At 36.7% G+C, this 17,296-nt stretch overlaps 1 protein-coding gene across 9 annotated transcripts in view; it reads left to right on the top strand.

Annotated features, from left to right (window-relative positions):
* Positions 1–17,296, top strand: part of ORC5 (origin recognition complex subunit 5) — a 74,489-nt gene that overhangs the window by 6,309 nt on the left and 50,884 nt on the right. For 7 of the 9 annotated variants that reach the window (XM_068929617.1, XM_068929628.1, XM_068929608.1 and 4 more), the window contains 6 exons: positions 2,847–3,044; positions 6,337–6,411; positions 9,510–9,621; positions 9,964–10,094; positions 13,267–13,315; positions 15,344–15,434. In XM_068929617.1, coding sequence (XP_068785718.1) covers positions 2,847–3,044; positions 6,337–6,411; positions 9,510–9,621; positions 9,964–10,094; positions 13,267–13,315; positions 15,344–15,434 — 656 coding nt within the window. The remainder of the gene's footprint in view (positions 1–2,846; positions 3,045–6,336; positions 6,412–9,509; positions 9,622–9,963; positions 10,095–13,266; positions 13,316–15,343; positions 15,435–17,296) is intronic. The other 2 variants (XM_068929668.1, XM_068929676.1) reach the window with 1 other exon arrangement.

Here is a 17,296-nt window from a genome sequence, read left to right as displayed (position 1 = left end):
GTATTGCAAGTTTCTTACTAGATTGCCAATAGTTTTGTAATCTAATTGGTATAAATTGTAACTGGTCAAACCTTAAAGTGACATATTTACTTTCAGTGACTTATTTGAATGTGGAAGGTGGTGAATATGTGGTGTTTCAATATATTTAGATGTCTAGCAAAGAAGCAAGCAAACATATGCAGCCTTACATGTTGGATATTAATAAAGATTTTTAACTTCCCGGTAGACCAACAGTTTATTTTGGAAACGTGCCATGTTCAAGTAATGAGTGTGTGTGTGTGTGTGTGTGTGTGTGTGTTTTGAAATATAATACAAAAACAGTTTAAGAGCAAGGCCAACTTAACTTTGTTTTACTACTGCTGCTACTGCTTTTCTTCATACTTTTTTTAGCTAAAAATTATATCCCTTTTACACTTAATGAGCTTTTCTGTATTAGTGTGGTTAAGAGGTCTGGTACTTGATGGGTTGTTTTTGGTTTTGTTTTTTTACCTGTTGTTTGTTTTGACATATCTGAAATTCAAATGGTGTATTTGCTATGTGATGAAGAATGCCTTTACAGAAATTAACCCTTGATAGGACAGGAGAGATGCATTCTTCAGGTGTGTTTCTTTTCACTAAGCTCGGCATTGCCAGGCTTTTCCTGATGGGATGGATCTTGTTCTTCCAAGCCAGTGCTGTTGCTGCTTCTTCCTGTATGACCATCCCCTCTAGCACTGTGCATTCTTCTTCAGCTTTGCCAACTAACATAATACACTTCCTTCTTGATACCTGCTCTTAGAAGAGAGTTTAGGAATAAGAAAGAAGTAGGTCAAGCAGGACTGAGAAGGCAGATGCTCTTGAAACATGAAGTGAAAACTCCGGAGAGTTTCTTGTGCAATTCTGAGTTTTGGATCCTATGTTGCTAGCAACTGGAACTGCAGAACTCTTAAACACTTAGTGGAAAAGAGAATTCTTTTTAATGCTGTCCACTGGAAGATGAATTACATTCTTGATGATTAATACTGGAGTTATTACCAAAAGTAAGAACTTGGTGAGGAACAGGCTTATTTTACTTTCAGAAACCATTGGGAGAGAAACCTGCTCATTAAAAATCACGTGCAGTCTTATCTGTGAGGATCTGAACTATCTAGAAGTAGTGTGTTGTTGTGGTTGAATGTACACTTCTTAAAAAGAATAGTTGTCTTGAAGAAAGATGTAGAGAGGAACAGCCTTAAATCCATTTCAGTTCTGACAGAAGACTTTCAAGTCCTAGATTCTTGCCCTTCTTTTTCAGTTAGCAAGTGGATGTATTCTTGCTAGTTTTACTCTTTGTTTTAATCTTTCCTGAAGCAGGGTTTAAATTCCTCCAAAGCTGAAGAGTGTCATCACAGAAATTTCCGTCTAAACCCATCAGTGCCTATGTTTTTGTTAGTTAAATACTTCAGGGACCTAAATCTAACAATAGGTGCCTGCCTCATGCCTAAACCACATTTGAATTCCTAAGCTTCCACGGTATGTTCTGGTAGCCCTGATGCTTTAGGCTTTTTCGGAGCACACTTACTGCAGATCTGCAGGACTAGGTTTTATGTAAAACACGGTGATCTTATCCCTTTCATTAAAAATCCTACAGAAGGAGAAAGGTGGAATGATAGTCGTGTTCCTCTTTCATGCACTAGCCTATGTTCGTAACACTGTGCAGCCCAGTTGTACAATATTCAGCACCTTATGGAGATGCAGCACTCTGTATAAGTGCTTTTGTAGACGTGGACCCCCTTTTTAAATAGCGTTCAAAATCAAAAGGATGCTTCTGAGTATTGTCGAGTGTAGTAGTGTAGTTATTTGAGCGTAGTATCCAGTGCCAACAGTTCCCTACATCTGCTGAACCATATGCGGTGTATTGTGTTTTAAGTAGAAAGACTGGAATGAAGTAAACACTTCAGACTTTTTATGTACCTGAAGTTTAATTTTGCAAGTAATGTCTATGTATGCCAGTGACCAATGCTTTCCAGAAGATTTAACATTAAGTATCAAAAAGAACATAAGCTTTCTCAAAGAGTATGGAGTTAGGCAAATAATCTATTTTTAAAAAATATTGTTGCTAGAAAATTACCTTTTATGCTGTATGCAGGTTTGAATACTGGTACTATTCTGTAATCCATGGTGTTTCTATTTATAGACCAAAAGACTTAGCTTTTCAGCATTAAAAAATTGGTATTTACTGCTGGCAATCCATAAAATACACTTGTATCAAACTCTATCTTTTCATATGCCCTTTGCTCTGAAAAGGTCTTGGTTTCTAAAACTGCTTTGTGTGAGCAGGCTGATTATATGCTTCCAATATAAGTGCTTACACTTTATCTTGGGACTGTTTGTAGGCAATGAATGCCAAAAGCATTCAGAGTTATTTTGGGGAGTTTTTTAGTTGCACTGCTAGATTATTTTCTTTCTAGTGGAAGTCTGAGAAGTCCTTGTTATACAGACACTGTAATTTGTAATGGATTATATTAGGAAACTATAATGTGTTGTGATTATCTAGATTTACTTTGATCCAAATGCCCTTGTTTTTTCTTTCTGTGTGTTGCTTTCAAAAGAGTAATTTTAAAACATAATCAGAAAATATGCCTTGTGTTTCATATTAAGGATTTGTCAGATCTGTTCTCTTGAGCTTTGTGTTATGTAATATTTTGACTGGATGCATAAGTAATCATTCTCTTTTGGCAAAGATTCAGTTTATGCTCTGTATTCTGCTGGTGGGATGTGATTTTCTTTCAGTGTGTCATCTGGAAGCAAAAACTGAGTTTTTGATTTTGGAGTAATTCTACTGAAAGAGCCAAATTAGGTTGCATCTTATTTCTTATCCTCTTCAGCTTCCTCATGTGTTTGTGAACTGTGTGGAATACTTTACTTCAAGACTTCTTTTAGAAGAAATTCTCATCCAGTTGCAGAACTGCTCTTCTGAGACAAAACATGCTTCTCATGTGCCTTGTGATACTTTCAATGACTTTGTACGTCTGTTTAAACAAACTGTTACTTGTCAAGATCTTCAGGATCAAACATTATACATTGTAAGTAATTTAAATTTGTGCTCCAGTTTCATTCTGCTTAAGAGAGTGTGAGTAATTATCATCAATAATTTATATATGAAATGCATGCGCTATCTATCAGTTTTCATTAAATATTTCTGTGGACCTTATTCAGAACGAGTTGATGTCGATTAGATCCTTTCAGTTGGTTTACTGGATTTAGAGGTGATTCTGTATTCTTCCTGTTTGTAGAACGTTTTATACGCAAAAGCTGGACAACTAGCATAACTAGTAACTACCATAAATTATACTGAATAGTTATCTGATAATATTATTTGTTTTATAATTAGATGTTAATTCATGTTCTTCTGCTTCTTTGTGAAGATATTTCAAAAATGAGAAAGCAAAGAGGGGAAGCAGGGAGGAAGTGAAGTATGTAGCAAACAAGTGAGAAGAGTAAGTTAAGTAGAATAGATGGAAGTTAGAAGTCATATTAAGGAATTAAAATGCATGATTTGCTGTGCTGTTGAAGTCTTACATCTTCAGCTGCCCTTGTGGCTTTCAGTGACAAGACCTGAGGTTTTTAAATTGAGGTGGGAAGAAAAGAGAGCGATGAAAAAAATTAATGTGATGACATACTGAAGTGGAAGAAACAGACAGTCCATAGAAAAAATTCAGATCAAAGGAACGCTTGAATCAGTATAGTACTAAAATGCTAGTATTTTTGCTTTTGTGGTAATCTAAGTGTATAAAGGAGTCCAAATTTGCAAACAACAGTAATAGCTTTTGTTGCACCAACAGTTAAAGGCAGAAACAAATTTCAGACACATAAGAGATTTGAATAAATGACTTCAACTCCTCAAAACTTACTTTTTTCCTAGCTCTATCACTTGGTTGAATAAAATCTATTAATTTTTCTTAAAAACTTGACCTCCATAGCAGTAGTGACATGTAAACGTATACCTGACCGACCAGATATGTGGACTGAACTTTCATCTAGCATGAAGAATTAAGGATTTGTTAAAAGAGGTCACATTGATTATTTGACTAAAATTGAAAGTGATTCAAGATTGAAAGTTTAATGATGCTGTGTAATCACTTACCATGTTTGTCACAGCCATTGAGCATATTACTTTGCTTTTTTGCAATCAGAGAAGTTCATAATTATGCTGAAAGTTCTTCATTCTCTTTCACCAGTTATAGTTAAATATATTTTATATTCATTTAAAATACTTAACTACTGAGTAAAGTAACTTCATATTATGTTTAGTAGAAGCAGTAGTAATCTCATAATTTCTTATAGCTCTTCAAGTTAATAAATCTGACTCTTTAAATGAGGAAAAAGCCAATGATAACAGTATATAAGAAGTTATTCATAGATGATTCATTTTAATGTACAGTCATGAAAGTGATACTGGTATCCTTCGACAATTCCATAAGAATGATGTTTGTCACTAAAATAAATGGTAGGGAATTTCACAAAATACTTCATATAATGAAATTTTACATTGAAATTAATATCTAAACTAAAAAAACTGTTCTACATCAGAAAAGAATGCTTCACGTGTTGCACTGAAATGAGTATTACTCAGAAAACTAGAAAATTCTTGAACACTAATTATGGAAAGCAAGGCATGAAATACCTCGAAAGGTTCAATTGTATCAGGTAAATAGTTGCTAAATCAGAAGAGCTAAATATTAAATTAGTATTTCGCTTTTGTTCTGCTTGGGAGCAGACAGGAATGGGAGAAATCAATTTGTGTGTATTAACCTGTGTCATCCTGATTTATTGTAGAGTGATTTAAATTGAGACTGATGGATGAACTGCATGCTGATAACATAAACTGGCAAAGTTAATTTATTCCATTTCATTTTGGTATTAAATAATGTAATATTTCAGCCCAATTAATTCAGAGTAAATCAAGATAAATCTTTGCTCTCAAGTAAAGGATTCTAAATGTTTCTCTTAAACCAAGCATGGGTGCTGAATGCTTGTGGTTACGTGTGAAAAATTGATTTATTCATTCTAACTACTTGAAAAATTGGAGCAGATGCAGCTTGGATTCATTGTTACGTTTGGACTATTTAGCACTTTACATAAGTAACATGGTACCGTTTTTAATATAACTTAGCAGTTCGGTTGTAAAATGTAAAGCTTTTTAAAAAAGCTAAAGCATAGCTAAAGGGTTGCAGTTCAAGTAAAACTGAAGAATAAGGCAAGTGTGCATTTATACGCCATTCGGTAAACTGTTTCTGTCAACTCCTTGACATATCCCACAAGCCAGCATCACAGTCTATTATACACTCTATTTTGTTTCCCACTTAACTAAGAAGTAAGATTCGCTTAAGTCAAGAACTTAAAACTTGATGTTCAGTAGTTGAATGTTACTGGCTCTAGTAGCCAGTTTTTAATAGTAAAAATATGTAAACTCTATTTGCAATGAATTTTGATTAAAGCTGGTCAGTAATTTAAAGTTGGCTTCATCTATGAAGTCAGTTATCGTATGAACCAAACACAAATGTAAATCTAAAATCATACCTGTTTTATTGTAGTACTGAAGGAAGTTCCAAGAAGTGTGACCTATTACAGAGATACTATTGTATCACATTTCTTTCTGTACTGTATGATTTTGAAATACCCTTTTTATAAAATATTTGTTGGTTGTCCACATAAGATTCTTTTTCTTACCATGGGCAACAGAAATGGTAGATGTCTTAACTTTCTAGTTGTGGGGAGGAAATGTAAAATATGATTTCCAAGGGACCTGTAGCATCTCTTTCAACAGCACTAATCCAAAAGAAGTAATGAGTTCAAAACTCGGTTTTATTTTGAGTAGTAAATAAAACATAGAAGAAATGTGTTTTCATTCTCTTTTTTCATTCCCCTCATGATTTTAAGCGTACTGGGAATAAGAATTTTTTGCTGAAGGATAACCATTAGTGTTTTCAATTGAGCAAGCTCCCTTTTTTTTTTCCTGTAGGCTCTAAAGTATGTTGGTTGTAAAGTGGTTCCTGTTTAAACTGTAGATATCCTGCATATCTGTTACTACTACACAAGGGTTGCATAAAGTACAAAGAATTTTCTAAAGTTCTAGGCTGCACACTGTGGCAAGAAAAGTTTCTCCCAAAACGAATTTCAACTTTATGAATCTCAGATAACAGCTGATTAAAAATATTAAGTGGCAGCTGATATTTATTTCTGAAAAATGATATCATAGTGGAAAAAGATGGCTCTCTTACAGCTCTCTTATTGCTCTAGCAGCTCAGAGTTAAAGTCCACATGAGAATGCAGACTAGCATTGTCCATATAATGAGATTTTTTTTTTCCTGAAAGGTACTGGATAGAGCAGAGCAGCTAAGGGAAATGGAAGCAAACATCCTGCCAGCATTTCTTAGGCTTCAGGAATTGGTAAGTACCTGGAAAAGATTAATGTATGTCTTCTACACATTAAAAGTCACTTAACGTATTGTATCTGTGCAGCTAGGCTCACTGGTCATGAAAAGTAATTCTTGAGAGAAGTTGCAGAGTGTCTTTTCTTTCCTGCTTTTTCTGCACAGTGATCAACTTTCAGGACAGTGGTCAAAACCAGAAACCACAATTTAAACGCTGACAGGTGGTTTTAATACTCTCTCAATTGTAAACACATTCCATTTAATGATAATCTTGTTTTACAGTGTCTACTCTTCCCTAGATTCTTTTGAGGATGTTTCAGATACACAGCTGTGTTGTATAGAATATTTTTGATTTTAAGAGGAATGTGAAGTTTTTCTACTCTTCATTAATGTTTTATAACAATTGCCAAAAACTCCTGAAAGATAAGTCTCAGGAGGACTGTAATTCAACAGAGCTCCTCTTGGGTTGGCATCAAAGAAATTAAAAAAAAAAAAAAAACCTTTTTAGAGTCTGTCCTTTTTAGAGTCTGTCAAATGTTTGAGTGGGAGTCAAAACGTCCACTTCTGAGTCAGCTGCTGATTCAGAGAGCTCAATCCAAATTCAATGAGTTCAGCATTGGAAGCACCAATTTGCAATCCAGGAGACATCTGTTTTCTTCCAGTTTCTCCCATGTGAAACTTCAGAACGCTATGTGATGGCCTTCCTGACAGTCAGTGCACCACTGGCTATTTGGTTGCGACTGGCCCTGCACAGCCCAGGAGTTGAGAATGTGCTTTATGATGGCAGAGGGTTTTCGCACTTACATTGTGACTGCAATACAGGGTGTTTTGGACTGGAGTTAAACACTGTATTTTTTTCTTCACTTCTGAAGTCTCAAGTATGCCTTTCCAAGTATACCTTGGAAAAAGAAAACACAGTGCCTTCTTTGAAAGTAAACTGAAAACAAAACTGGGAGATGGTGGTACTCTGAAATATCTGAACATCTGAACAGGGGAAGGTATACCTGTTATCTCAAGACTTCTGAATGGTATTCTTATTTTTCTGGTGACATTGGTTTCACCATTGGTTTCACTGATTTCACCATTTACTGAATGAAGACTGATTCACAGCTGTGCTTTGAATCCTGGCAAGTGATGCATTTTCTGGCCCTTTTTGTCTGTTCTGCCCATGTTCTGGAGGTTTGTATCCCCAAACCAGAAGTAGCCTATCTGACAGAGACTAAAGGCAGAAAGCTTAGGACTGTGATTGTTCTTCAGGGAGCAAAAAAGCATAGGCTAAGATTAACCTAAAGCACCCTCAAGTTCAAAATTCACCTCTAAATAAGTTAGTCCGCTTTCTAAACTGAAGGTACTTAAGATGTGAATTCTGAACTGAAGTGTTGTAAACTGTTGCGCAGGTAAGTTGCAGAGAAATGGACGTTGTAGAGGCAAATCTACAGTATCACTTTTTTTCATGTTCAGGAGAGAAACTTAATTACTGGTGAAGATTTCGTGGAACTGGGGAATCGTCTGTGAAAATGGGTCATAGGACACTTGGTTTCTGTGAGGAGAAACCACGTTCATATTGGAAGATCGGTCGGGAATTGAACTGAACGCACCTTAGTCATTTTCTCAGCTAAAATTCTAGGAAGCCTAGGGTAGGAACACAATTGAAAACAATCTCCAGTGTTTTCCTGACAAAATGAAGTTGTGTAAAAACAGAGTAAGAAAAACAGTAAAGAATATGGGTAGTGCCATTTTGAGAAGAGGTGACCAGACTACATAAAAGAAGATTTTTTTTCCTGAATTTCACAGAAAGAGAAATAACGTTTTCATTTTTTTTCTGTTGAGGAGCTTCACACCTCGTAGGAGAAATATTGTTCTACATCAGTAAATGTTTTAAGAGCAATTTTTTTGGCATTTTCTACAGACACTATCTAGGAATTTAAACCATAGACTTGGAATTCTCAGAATTTACTGAAATCTACATAGGAGCTGTGTGATTTGGAGCAGGGAAAGAAAGGCAGTTTTCTAAAATCTGCTGTTCCCACTCACTGAGAAGAAAATTTTATCTCCTTTCTAAGTAGCACATTTACCTCGTGAAAATTCATGGCTGTTTGTTTTTATAGATACGCTGCAATTAAAGCAGTGTTACATTTTTTTTTTTCTAGCTCACTCTTTTGAGTTCGTGTTACACTTTTTATTTTTGCCCTGAATTTTAAGATTCTGTATTTCTTTGATATTTTGAAAAACTGGTTCCATCGGGTTGCTTTCTTTTATTTTTTCCTTATGAGTTACTTTGGTGGTTCTGAAATTTCTTTCTTGAAGAATCTCATTTGAAAGCATTTTTTCTAACGCTTAATTTTTAGTATACTTGCAAAAACCTTGCAGAAAGAAAGAATGAAGCATCAGCTTCCTAAGTTAATTAGTTTAATCTTAAAAAACTTACCTATTGAAGGTGACCAAAATAAGGATTATTTTCATGTGGAGAATGTTTTGTTATCTGATGACCAATCAGCAAACTCAGGGCCAGTATAATGATGTTAGTAACTTTAAAAAAATGTATATGTTGCTATGCATAACCACTGTTGATACATAGCAAAACAGTTGGTAAAAGTACACAGTCAATGTTGTTGGGTCTGTGGGGGCTGTATTTTTTTTTTTTTTGAAACCCAGCTGGCCTCTAAAATAAAGTACTAGGTAGGTTTGTTTCAGAATGCATTGAGTTTTCTTTGACTTTTTAGCTCCTCTTATCTGCTCTACTGCAATTCTAGATTTAATTACCAAAGCTAAATGCAGTCTTAATTTTGGGTGCAAGGGTGAAAGCCACCTGCTATTATCTAGTAGCAGAGCCTTATCACCCCAAGTCGCTTAAATGTCAATGAAATAGCAAGAGATGCAGAAATATTTCAGATAATTACGAAAATCTGCGAATGTATGACCTTCTTGATTAGGCCAGCTGAAGCCTTATTACTGTGCTAATAATTTGTATTAAACTCTATATTTGATGGGTTTTTTGGGAAAAAATCTCTAATCTTTCTTGTCATTAGTATTTTAACGTGCAAGGTCACCTTCTCTCTCTCTCTCTCTCGCTCTCTCTCTCCGTCTTTTTTTTTTCCTCCTTTTTCCATATAGACTGACAGAAATGTGACAGTTGTCTTGCTCAGTGAAATAGTATGGGAGCTATTCCGTCCAAGTACTGGATGCTTTGAGCCATTCACCTTATATTTTCCTGACTACAGCATAGGTAATCTCATTTTTTAATCTTTTAGGGAATTGAATAATATTTACACTCCATCAAACACAATTCAAATCCTTTCCATATTATCCACTTGTGCCTTTTATAGAATCTGGAATATATAATAGCTGCTGGAATACAAGTCTGTGTTCGCACAAACTGAAAAACCTCTTGCCATAACGTCCCAAAGTAACGTTTTGGTTCCTTTATATTTGTTGGTTCTTTTAAAGGGATTTGGGGGTTTGTTTGTTTTCAGTGAGGATTATAGTTTGTTTTTCATTTAACTTGTAAAATTTAGTCAGTTTATTAAGTTAGCTATAAATAAACAAAACTTTAATTATATCTAAACAGGGCACCTGCAGAAGATCCTGTCTCACAATCATCCTCCTGAATATTCTGCAGATTTCTATGCTGCATACATTAATATTCTGCTTGGTGTCTTCTACATGGTCTGCAGGGACCTCAAAGAACTGCAGCATCTGGTAAGAAGAGTTCTTTTAGGGCTTTTTTTTCCCCCATTTTTTTACCCAAATAAAAAACTCTGAAAAACCTAAGTTTGTTGTTGAATAGGGACGAATTAAAAGCGTTGTGTTGGATCAAAGTACAGTTTCCCTAAAAATCCGTAACAAAGTGACAGTTGTTCTAGTGTCCTGTGCTTGGGTGTACTGTTGCAGTCAGAGGCAACAAATGCTGTACTGATGACATGTCAGCCTGCATATGGTTCACCCAGCCTGGAACTTCTGTTGGGGTTTTTCTGATTTTGTGAAATGCCTTGAGCTGAGAGTGACTGTGAGGACCAAGCTTCATATTTTTACTTATTGGGATAAGGAGGTATGTCTGATAAAAGCTTAATGCCTAGTGATAAATAAAGCAGATGTTTTACTGCTGCTGCTGTTTTTTATGAACAACTTGATTACAGACTTGGTTAATGATTTTTTTGTTTGCAATTCAGTCATAGGAAGTACAAGTTACCATTTTACTCTTCAAAACAATGGTAGAATTCACTGTGCTTCTCTGTTTTTCGAATTCTTTTTTTAGATGTGGTTAGGTGTTTATGTGAATTTGCTCTTGGTGCTGCCTTCTTGCTTGCCTGGACTTCTGTAATCCCTAAATAGATTTCTGTTGTAATCGTTTCCTGGACTGTTCAGTGGAATCCCTGAACGGTCACTTTCAACATGTGAAGGAATAACTTCAGTTGAGTGGACTGTAATAACCATTGCACGTCCAGCCACTTCTACTGTTCCCTATGTTTATCACATTTAACTTGTCACTTTGCCCAACATTCTTTATACTTCAACTTGTACAGGAAATTTAATTTAAGATTTGAAACATTTTTCTATATTTAATTTCCCTTGATTTGCAGCTTATAGAGGACTTAACGTGCCCAAGCTGCTATGAACCAGATCTGTTGCACGGTTTTAAAGAAACAGAGTGTATTAATTTGATTCCAAGATCTAGAGAAGTGAGGACTCACGGAAACACCTTCATGGTCTTTCTGTTGGAATTAAGAATTACATAGGTAAGGCAAATGTTCCTGCAATATGGTCATGCCTGAGGAAACAAAAATACATTGAATGTTTTTTGAAAAAAAAAAGTTAACCGTATTTCAATTGATAAATATAATACCAAACAAATTAACAGTAAAAAAAAAAAAAGTCAAATTATTTTTATTTGATGGTGACCTTTGCATAAGAAAAGTTGAATAACTGTACTAATTATTAGCGCATCAGATTAGTATTTAAATAAATATACTTACTATGTACACAGAACTTGATCTTGAAGAGAGAACTTGCTGTACTTTTAAAAGTTTGAAGGGATCAGTGGCATATGACTAGTGGACTAAGCTGAAGGAATGATAAATGAATATTTAAATATGAAAAGTTTTAATTGTGTTAATATGTTTTCTTCACCAAATCCAAGATCAGCGTGAAAGGAATGAGACAGGATCCTTGTTTTTTAGATGAGGATTTTCTGTTAAATGAACATTTATTTCACTTGTTTTAAACATTATCTGTATGCGCTTCTGTTTTGTTTACAGAATCTTTATCTCTTTCCCCTCCTATGAATGCTGTAATCTGACCCTCGTAGGTGTAGCTTTTGAATCTATAAAAAGTAATAGGGCTACCTCTTGTTCTTTTGATAGTATTTTGCAATTCTGTGCTGTAACTAATGCATTTCTCATTTTTCTTTTTATTGGAAATACTCATATTGAGCTGTGATTAAATGGAAGAATTGATAGTATTTGTGAGTAGCTGATGCTGAGCTTAAGTTTGGCTTTTGGTTCTTAGCAGCAACAACGTAAAACATACCAGTAATTCACAGTGAGAGTTGCAGCTTATATATACAACAGACTGATTCAAAAAGTAGGGTGTTTATATGATAATGTTCAGGACACTTTTAGTTCTGTACATTGGGATATGCCCAAGCCTTCATTTCAGGTTTGCATTTAAAAAATATCATCATGCTGTGTATATTGGCAATACTTCTGCCTCCTATCCACCTAGAAACATTTTTGTTTTTTCTGTTAATTTCTGGATCTTCATGATGCTTTAAATCAGATCTTTGAAGTTAAAGGTTTTTGTAGCACTACTGTCTGTACTGTCTCCAAAACAACGGCTGATAAATTGAAGAAAGGAAAGAGGTAGTCATAAAGTTCTTCCCCAGCATTTTAACAAATTAGTACCAGTGAGACAGTACAGACTTCAGCTTAACTTCCATTAACTGCACAAATGGCATTGCTCAAATCTGATGGAGAGAGAAATAGTAAGTAGGGACCCAGTCCTTGCAGACGTGTACTTAAGTACATATGAAAAGATTTGCATAACTGGACCCTAAATTCTTTTTGTGCATGAAAAGTCTGTTCTATACAAGGTGATGACAGACAAATACAGGTATATATAAGCTTCTGAACAAATCTGTAGTGCCTATTATAAACTCCAAATGCTTGTGTGATCATGCATGATTATTATAATATATTTTGAAATTATATGTATATGTGGAATTACTGCCTTAAGTGCTATGTACTGGCATAGAGAATTATAAGGTGTATATACTGGACAAAAGAAGAATGAACCGTGAAGATTGTTATTTTACAATTCCATGTATTATTGGCTATGTCGGTTTATTCATTTTAGAAAAAAATCTGAATTAGATTTGTAACCTCACCAAAAATCCCACAATTTTATCTGAGACAACAGGAGGTTGTTTGAATGTAGCATGTGTTAGTAGATTTTTTTTTAATCATTTCTGTGTAATTATGTGTTGCTTACTTTTGAACATAACTGAGCTGCTTCTGGAATGGAAACTTTTGTCTGTAAATCGATGAAGGGAGTAAAAAAAACTGCTGAAAATACTTATTCCGTTCATGATATTTGATGCTAATTTTGTGGAAACGACAACCTTTGAGTACAGTAAACAAATTTCCCTGAGACTAAAGCCAAGTAATATAATGATAGATTACTTCTGTTTCATTTGCATCCATTGAAATTATGTGATGTTTCTCAGTATGATGTCTGGAAGCAAAGCAATATAATTATTGACTGAAAAATAAGTCATTGGTTTTACAAATTGAAGAGTTGTGCTATGTGTTATTTTCTATAGCTAGATCAAATGTATAGTACTGTTTTAATATGCTGTCCTTATAATTTTCTGTAGGCAGTGCTCAATTTTTCTAAATACTGTGAACCAGTGGTCAGAGGAGAAGGTAAGTATCTGTTCTTCATTTGAGGAGGTAGTATAAGAGTGCTGGTGCCCTCCGCTTTGTTTTGTGGAGTGCTTTGGGTTGGTCCTCATGGTATTAATTTCTCTGGTCACAACAGCATAGCTTATGCCAGTTGCATCCAGCAGGCAACATTTCCAGCAAAAGCAGGTGAATATAGAATCACAGAACGGCCGAGGTTGGAAGGGACCTCTGGAGATCATCTAGTCCCACCTCCCTGCTCCGGCAGGGTCCTCTAGAGCATGTTGCCCAGGATCGCATCCAGGTGGGTTTTGAACATCTCCAGGGAAGGAGACTCCACAGCCTCTCTGGGCAACCTGGTCCAGGGCTCAGTCACCCTCACAGGAAAGAAGTTTTTCCTCATGTTCAGACGGAACTTCCTGTGTTTCAGTTTGTGCCCATTGCCTCTTGTCCTGTTGCTGGGCACCACGGAGAAGAGTCTGGCCCCATCCTCTTGACACCCTCCCTTCAGATACTTATACGCGTTGATCAGACCCCTCTCCCCTTGGTCTTCTCCAGGCTGAACAGGCCCAGCTCTCGCAGCCTTTCCTCATAGGAGAGATGCTCCAGTCCCCTCATCATCTTCGTAGCCCTTTGCTGGGCTCGCTCGAGGAGCTCCAAGTCTCTCTTGTACTGGGGAGTCCAGTGCTTGACACAGCTCTGCAGATGAGGCCTCCCCAGGGCTGAGGAGAGGGGCAGGATCACCTCCCTCGACCTGCTGGCAACACTCTGCCTAATGCAGCCCCAGGATACCATCGGCCTTCTTGGCCACAAGGGCACGTTGCTGCCTCGCGCTCAACTTGCTGTCCACCAGGACTCCCAGGTCCTTCTCTGCAGAGCTGTTTTCCAGCAGGGCAGCCCCCAGCCTGTCCTGGTGCATGGGGTTATTTCTCTCCAGGTACACGACCTTGCCTTTGCCTTGGTTGAACTTCAGGAGGTTCCTCTCTGCCCAACTCTCCAGCCTGTCGAGGTCTCTCGGCATGGCAGCGCAGCCTTCTGTTATCTCAGCCACTCCCCCCAGTTTGGCATCATCAGCAAACTTGCTGAGGGTGCGCTCTGTCCCTTCATCCACGTCACTGAGGACTATGTTGAACAAGACTGCACCCAGTATCGGCCCCGGGGAACGCCGCTAGCTACAGACCTCCAACTAGACTGTGTGCCACAGATCACAACCCTCTGAGCTCTGCCATTCAGCCAGTTCTCAGTCCACCTCACCGTCCGCTCATCCAGCCCACACTTCCAAAGCTTGCCTATGAGGATGTGACGGGAGACGGTGTCCAAAGCCTTGCTGAGGTCCAGGTAGACAACATCCACTGCTCTGCCCTCCTCTACGCAGCCACTCGTTCCACCAGAGAAGGCTATGAGGTTGGTCAAGCATGATTTCCCTTTGGTGAATCCATGCTTTGACTACTCCTGATCACCTTCTTGTCCTCCGCACGCTTAGTGAGGACCTCCAGGATGAGCTGTTCCATCACCTTTCCAGGGATGGAGGGGAGGCTGACTGGCCTATGCTTCCTGGGGTCCTCCTTCTCGCCCTTTTTGAAGACTGCAGCGACACTGGCTTTCTTCCAGTCCTCAGGCACCTCTCCTATTCTCCATGACCTTTCAAAGATGATCGAGAGTAGCCTAGCAATACATTTATTGTTAGTGTTTTATGAAAATAAGAAGGAAATGCTGTGAGAACTTGCTTCCCCCTTATAAAACTCTCCTCACTCAACCACCCATGCCTCTGTGAAGTAGAGAAGGCATTTTACTCTGTAGGCTAAGAGGAGAAAATGAGGATGGAGGTTTTGCTGAAGTGTCCTAGAATGTCTCAGAATAACCACCAGACAAACATCCTTGCATGGTAGTGTGTGCATGCAAATGGATGATGATGTGTCACTGTAACATAGCGTTTCGGAATCGGGGTGTTGAGCAGATTATTTCTTGCCTGTGATTGTTCAGGTGTTGGAGATAGAGTTTTAGTGTTCTCTGAGTTAAATATTTAACAGAATTGATTCTGGCTTGGTGCAGCAAACGAGCGTGACACTCGCAAACTCTGGAAAAATATTGAACCTCATTTGAAGAAGGCAATGCAGACAGTTTATCTCCGGGAAATATCGAGGTAATCTACCCCCTCCTTTTTTTTTTTTTTTTTTTTTTAAAAACTCTAGCAAGCTTCCTCCCTCAATGTTTATTTAAAATCTCAAGTAAATTTCATGGGTAGTGTTTCTTTTTCTCTAGAAAAAATTTTTTTTGCTCTTTAGACATGCATTTCTTTCTTGCCCTATAGTGGTACACATAGGGTTCCTTAGGAAAGAAATTTTTAAGCAAAGCTCTATTTGAGGCATATAAAGTTATTAAACAAGTAAAGCAGGAAAAGCAGGTTGTGGTCTTTTCTTCACTAATGGTCATGCAGACAGATAAGTTTTGTCATGTGTGGAACTGTTAGCATGGGACTCCAACATCAAAATGTATGGTGAAAACACAAGTTGACTTGGCAGATCTTACTGTGCCATAGATGAATGTCAGCCTCCAAATTCTGTAAGACTTTACACACATTGAATGTCTGTGTTCCTTAGCTTTGTTTACTAGAGCTGGATTTATACATTTACTATGCTTTATCCGACCCTTGTTTAACTGTTCATAGGTAAAATTTTCCTTATATGGAATTATCATTTTTGACAGCTTTAAGAGTTTTTTTTTTTTTTTAATCTTGCCAGGGTGCTAGAAAAAGGATCATAATGTTCCTTTTTTTAACGGTAACAATGGTCTTGGGCTTAATTTCTTTTCCATTTTTAAGATTTGTGATTCTGATATTACAACATGTAAACAGAGGTAATCTGTTAGTTTCTCTGTCCTGATGCAAATGTGATGATGTCTTCCGTTTGAATGTCATTTAGGCTACAGAATATTCTGGTAACTGAACCTGGGTGTGTAGTAAAACTCATTGCTAAATGTCTTGGAGAAGTGATTATTCCTCCAAAAAGACAATTGATTTCTCTCCCAATGAGTTAGCCTTCACTGCGTAATGAGATATTAATCTCTTTGCTTTAAACACATATTATAGCAAGTATTGATTTTCATTGCACAGTCTACTCAGGATCTTCCTAACTTCTTATATTCTGTAATTGCCTGCTCTAATTAAGGTGTAATATAACAGTATGATATAAAACAACTTATGAATTATTTCAAAATAACTAGTTTTCCCTCTTTGGTGTTTTCTGCGATTGTAAATTTGAGCTTTCTGCATAATAATTATAGGATTTATGTCTGTGTATCTGTAAATGCTTGAGGAATTAAAAAAACTGTATCAATTTTTCTGGCCACATAACTGTAATTACTCTGGGGTTTTCTTCAAGTTGTAAAATGCAGCAATAGGACTTTTATTAGCTTTTCTGCTGCTGAAACTGAGATGAAAATGAAGCTTTTCTACATGTAAATATGTACATGTAAATAAGAGATGGGGTAAAAACTTTGTAGAGGATAATGTGGTTGCTCATTCATTTAGAGCTACATCAGCTCTCATAAACTTTGCATAAGTTTTATGGGTCAAGGCTGATAAAAACGTAGTGCATGAAACAAAAGTCGGAGACAGGGTTTTAACTGAGATACTGCATGAAGATCTCCGTAAATCGGTGGTACTGTAACAAAGTAAGGTATTGGGGTTTTTTTCCCCCTATATGACTGGATGAAATAGAATCATGACATTTCTAACAGTGTTGCGTCTCAATGGAAGCTTCAAAGTGAAATTTTTGCAGCTGTTTAGGGAAGCACCAAACTAGTTGCAGTTATTTGTTTCCACTGACAAAATGTTTATTTTGATGTCTGCAGAGACTTTCAGTGAAGAGTGAGTATTGCTTTGTTTTTTACGTGGACTTGAAAATTACGTTATGACATAATTATAGTATTGTTCTCATATATAAATACAGTTATTAGGTCAGCAAAAAATCAAAGCTATCAGTGTCTTTACTTTTTATCTAATAT

Source organism: Struthio camelus, chromosome 1 (genome assembly GCF_040807025.1).
Source record: "Struthio camelus isolate bStrCam1 chromosome 1, bStrCam1.hap1, whole genome shotgun sequence".
Taxonomy (NCBI): domain Eukaryota; kingdom Metazoa; phylum Chordata; class Aves; order Struthioniformes; family Struthionidae; genus Struthio; species Struthio camelus.
Note: the sequence above shows the minus strand (reverse complement) of the source record. Positions and strands in the feature narration are given on the sequence as shown.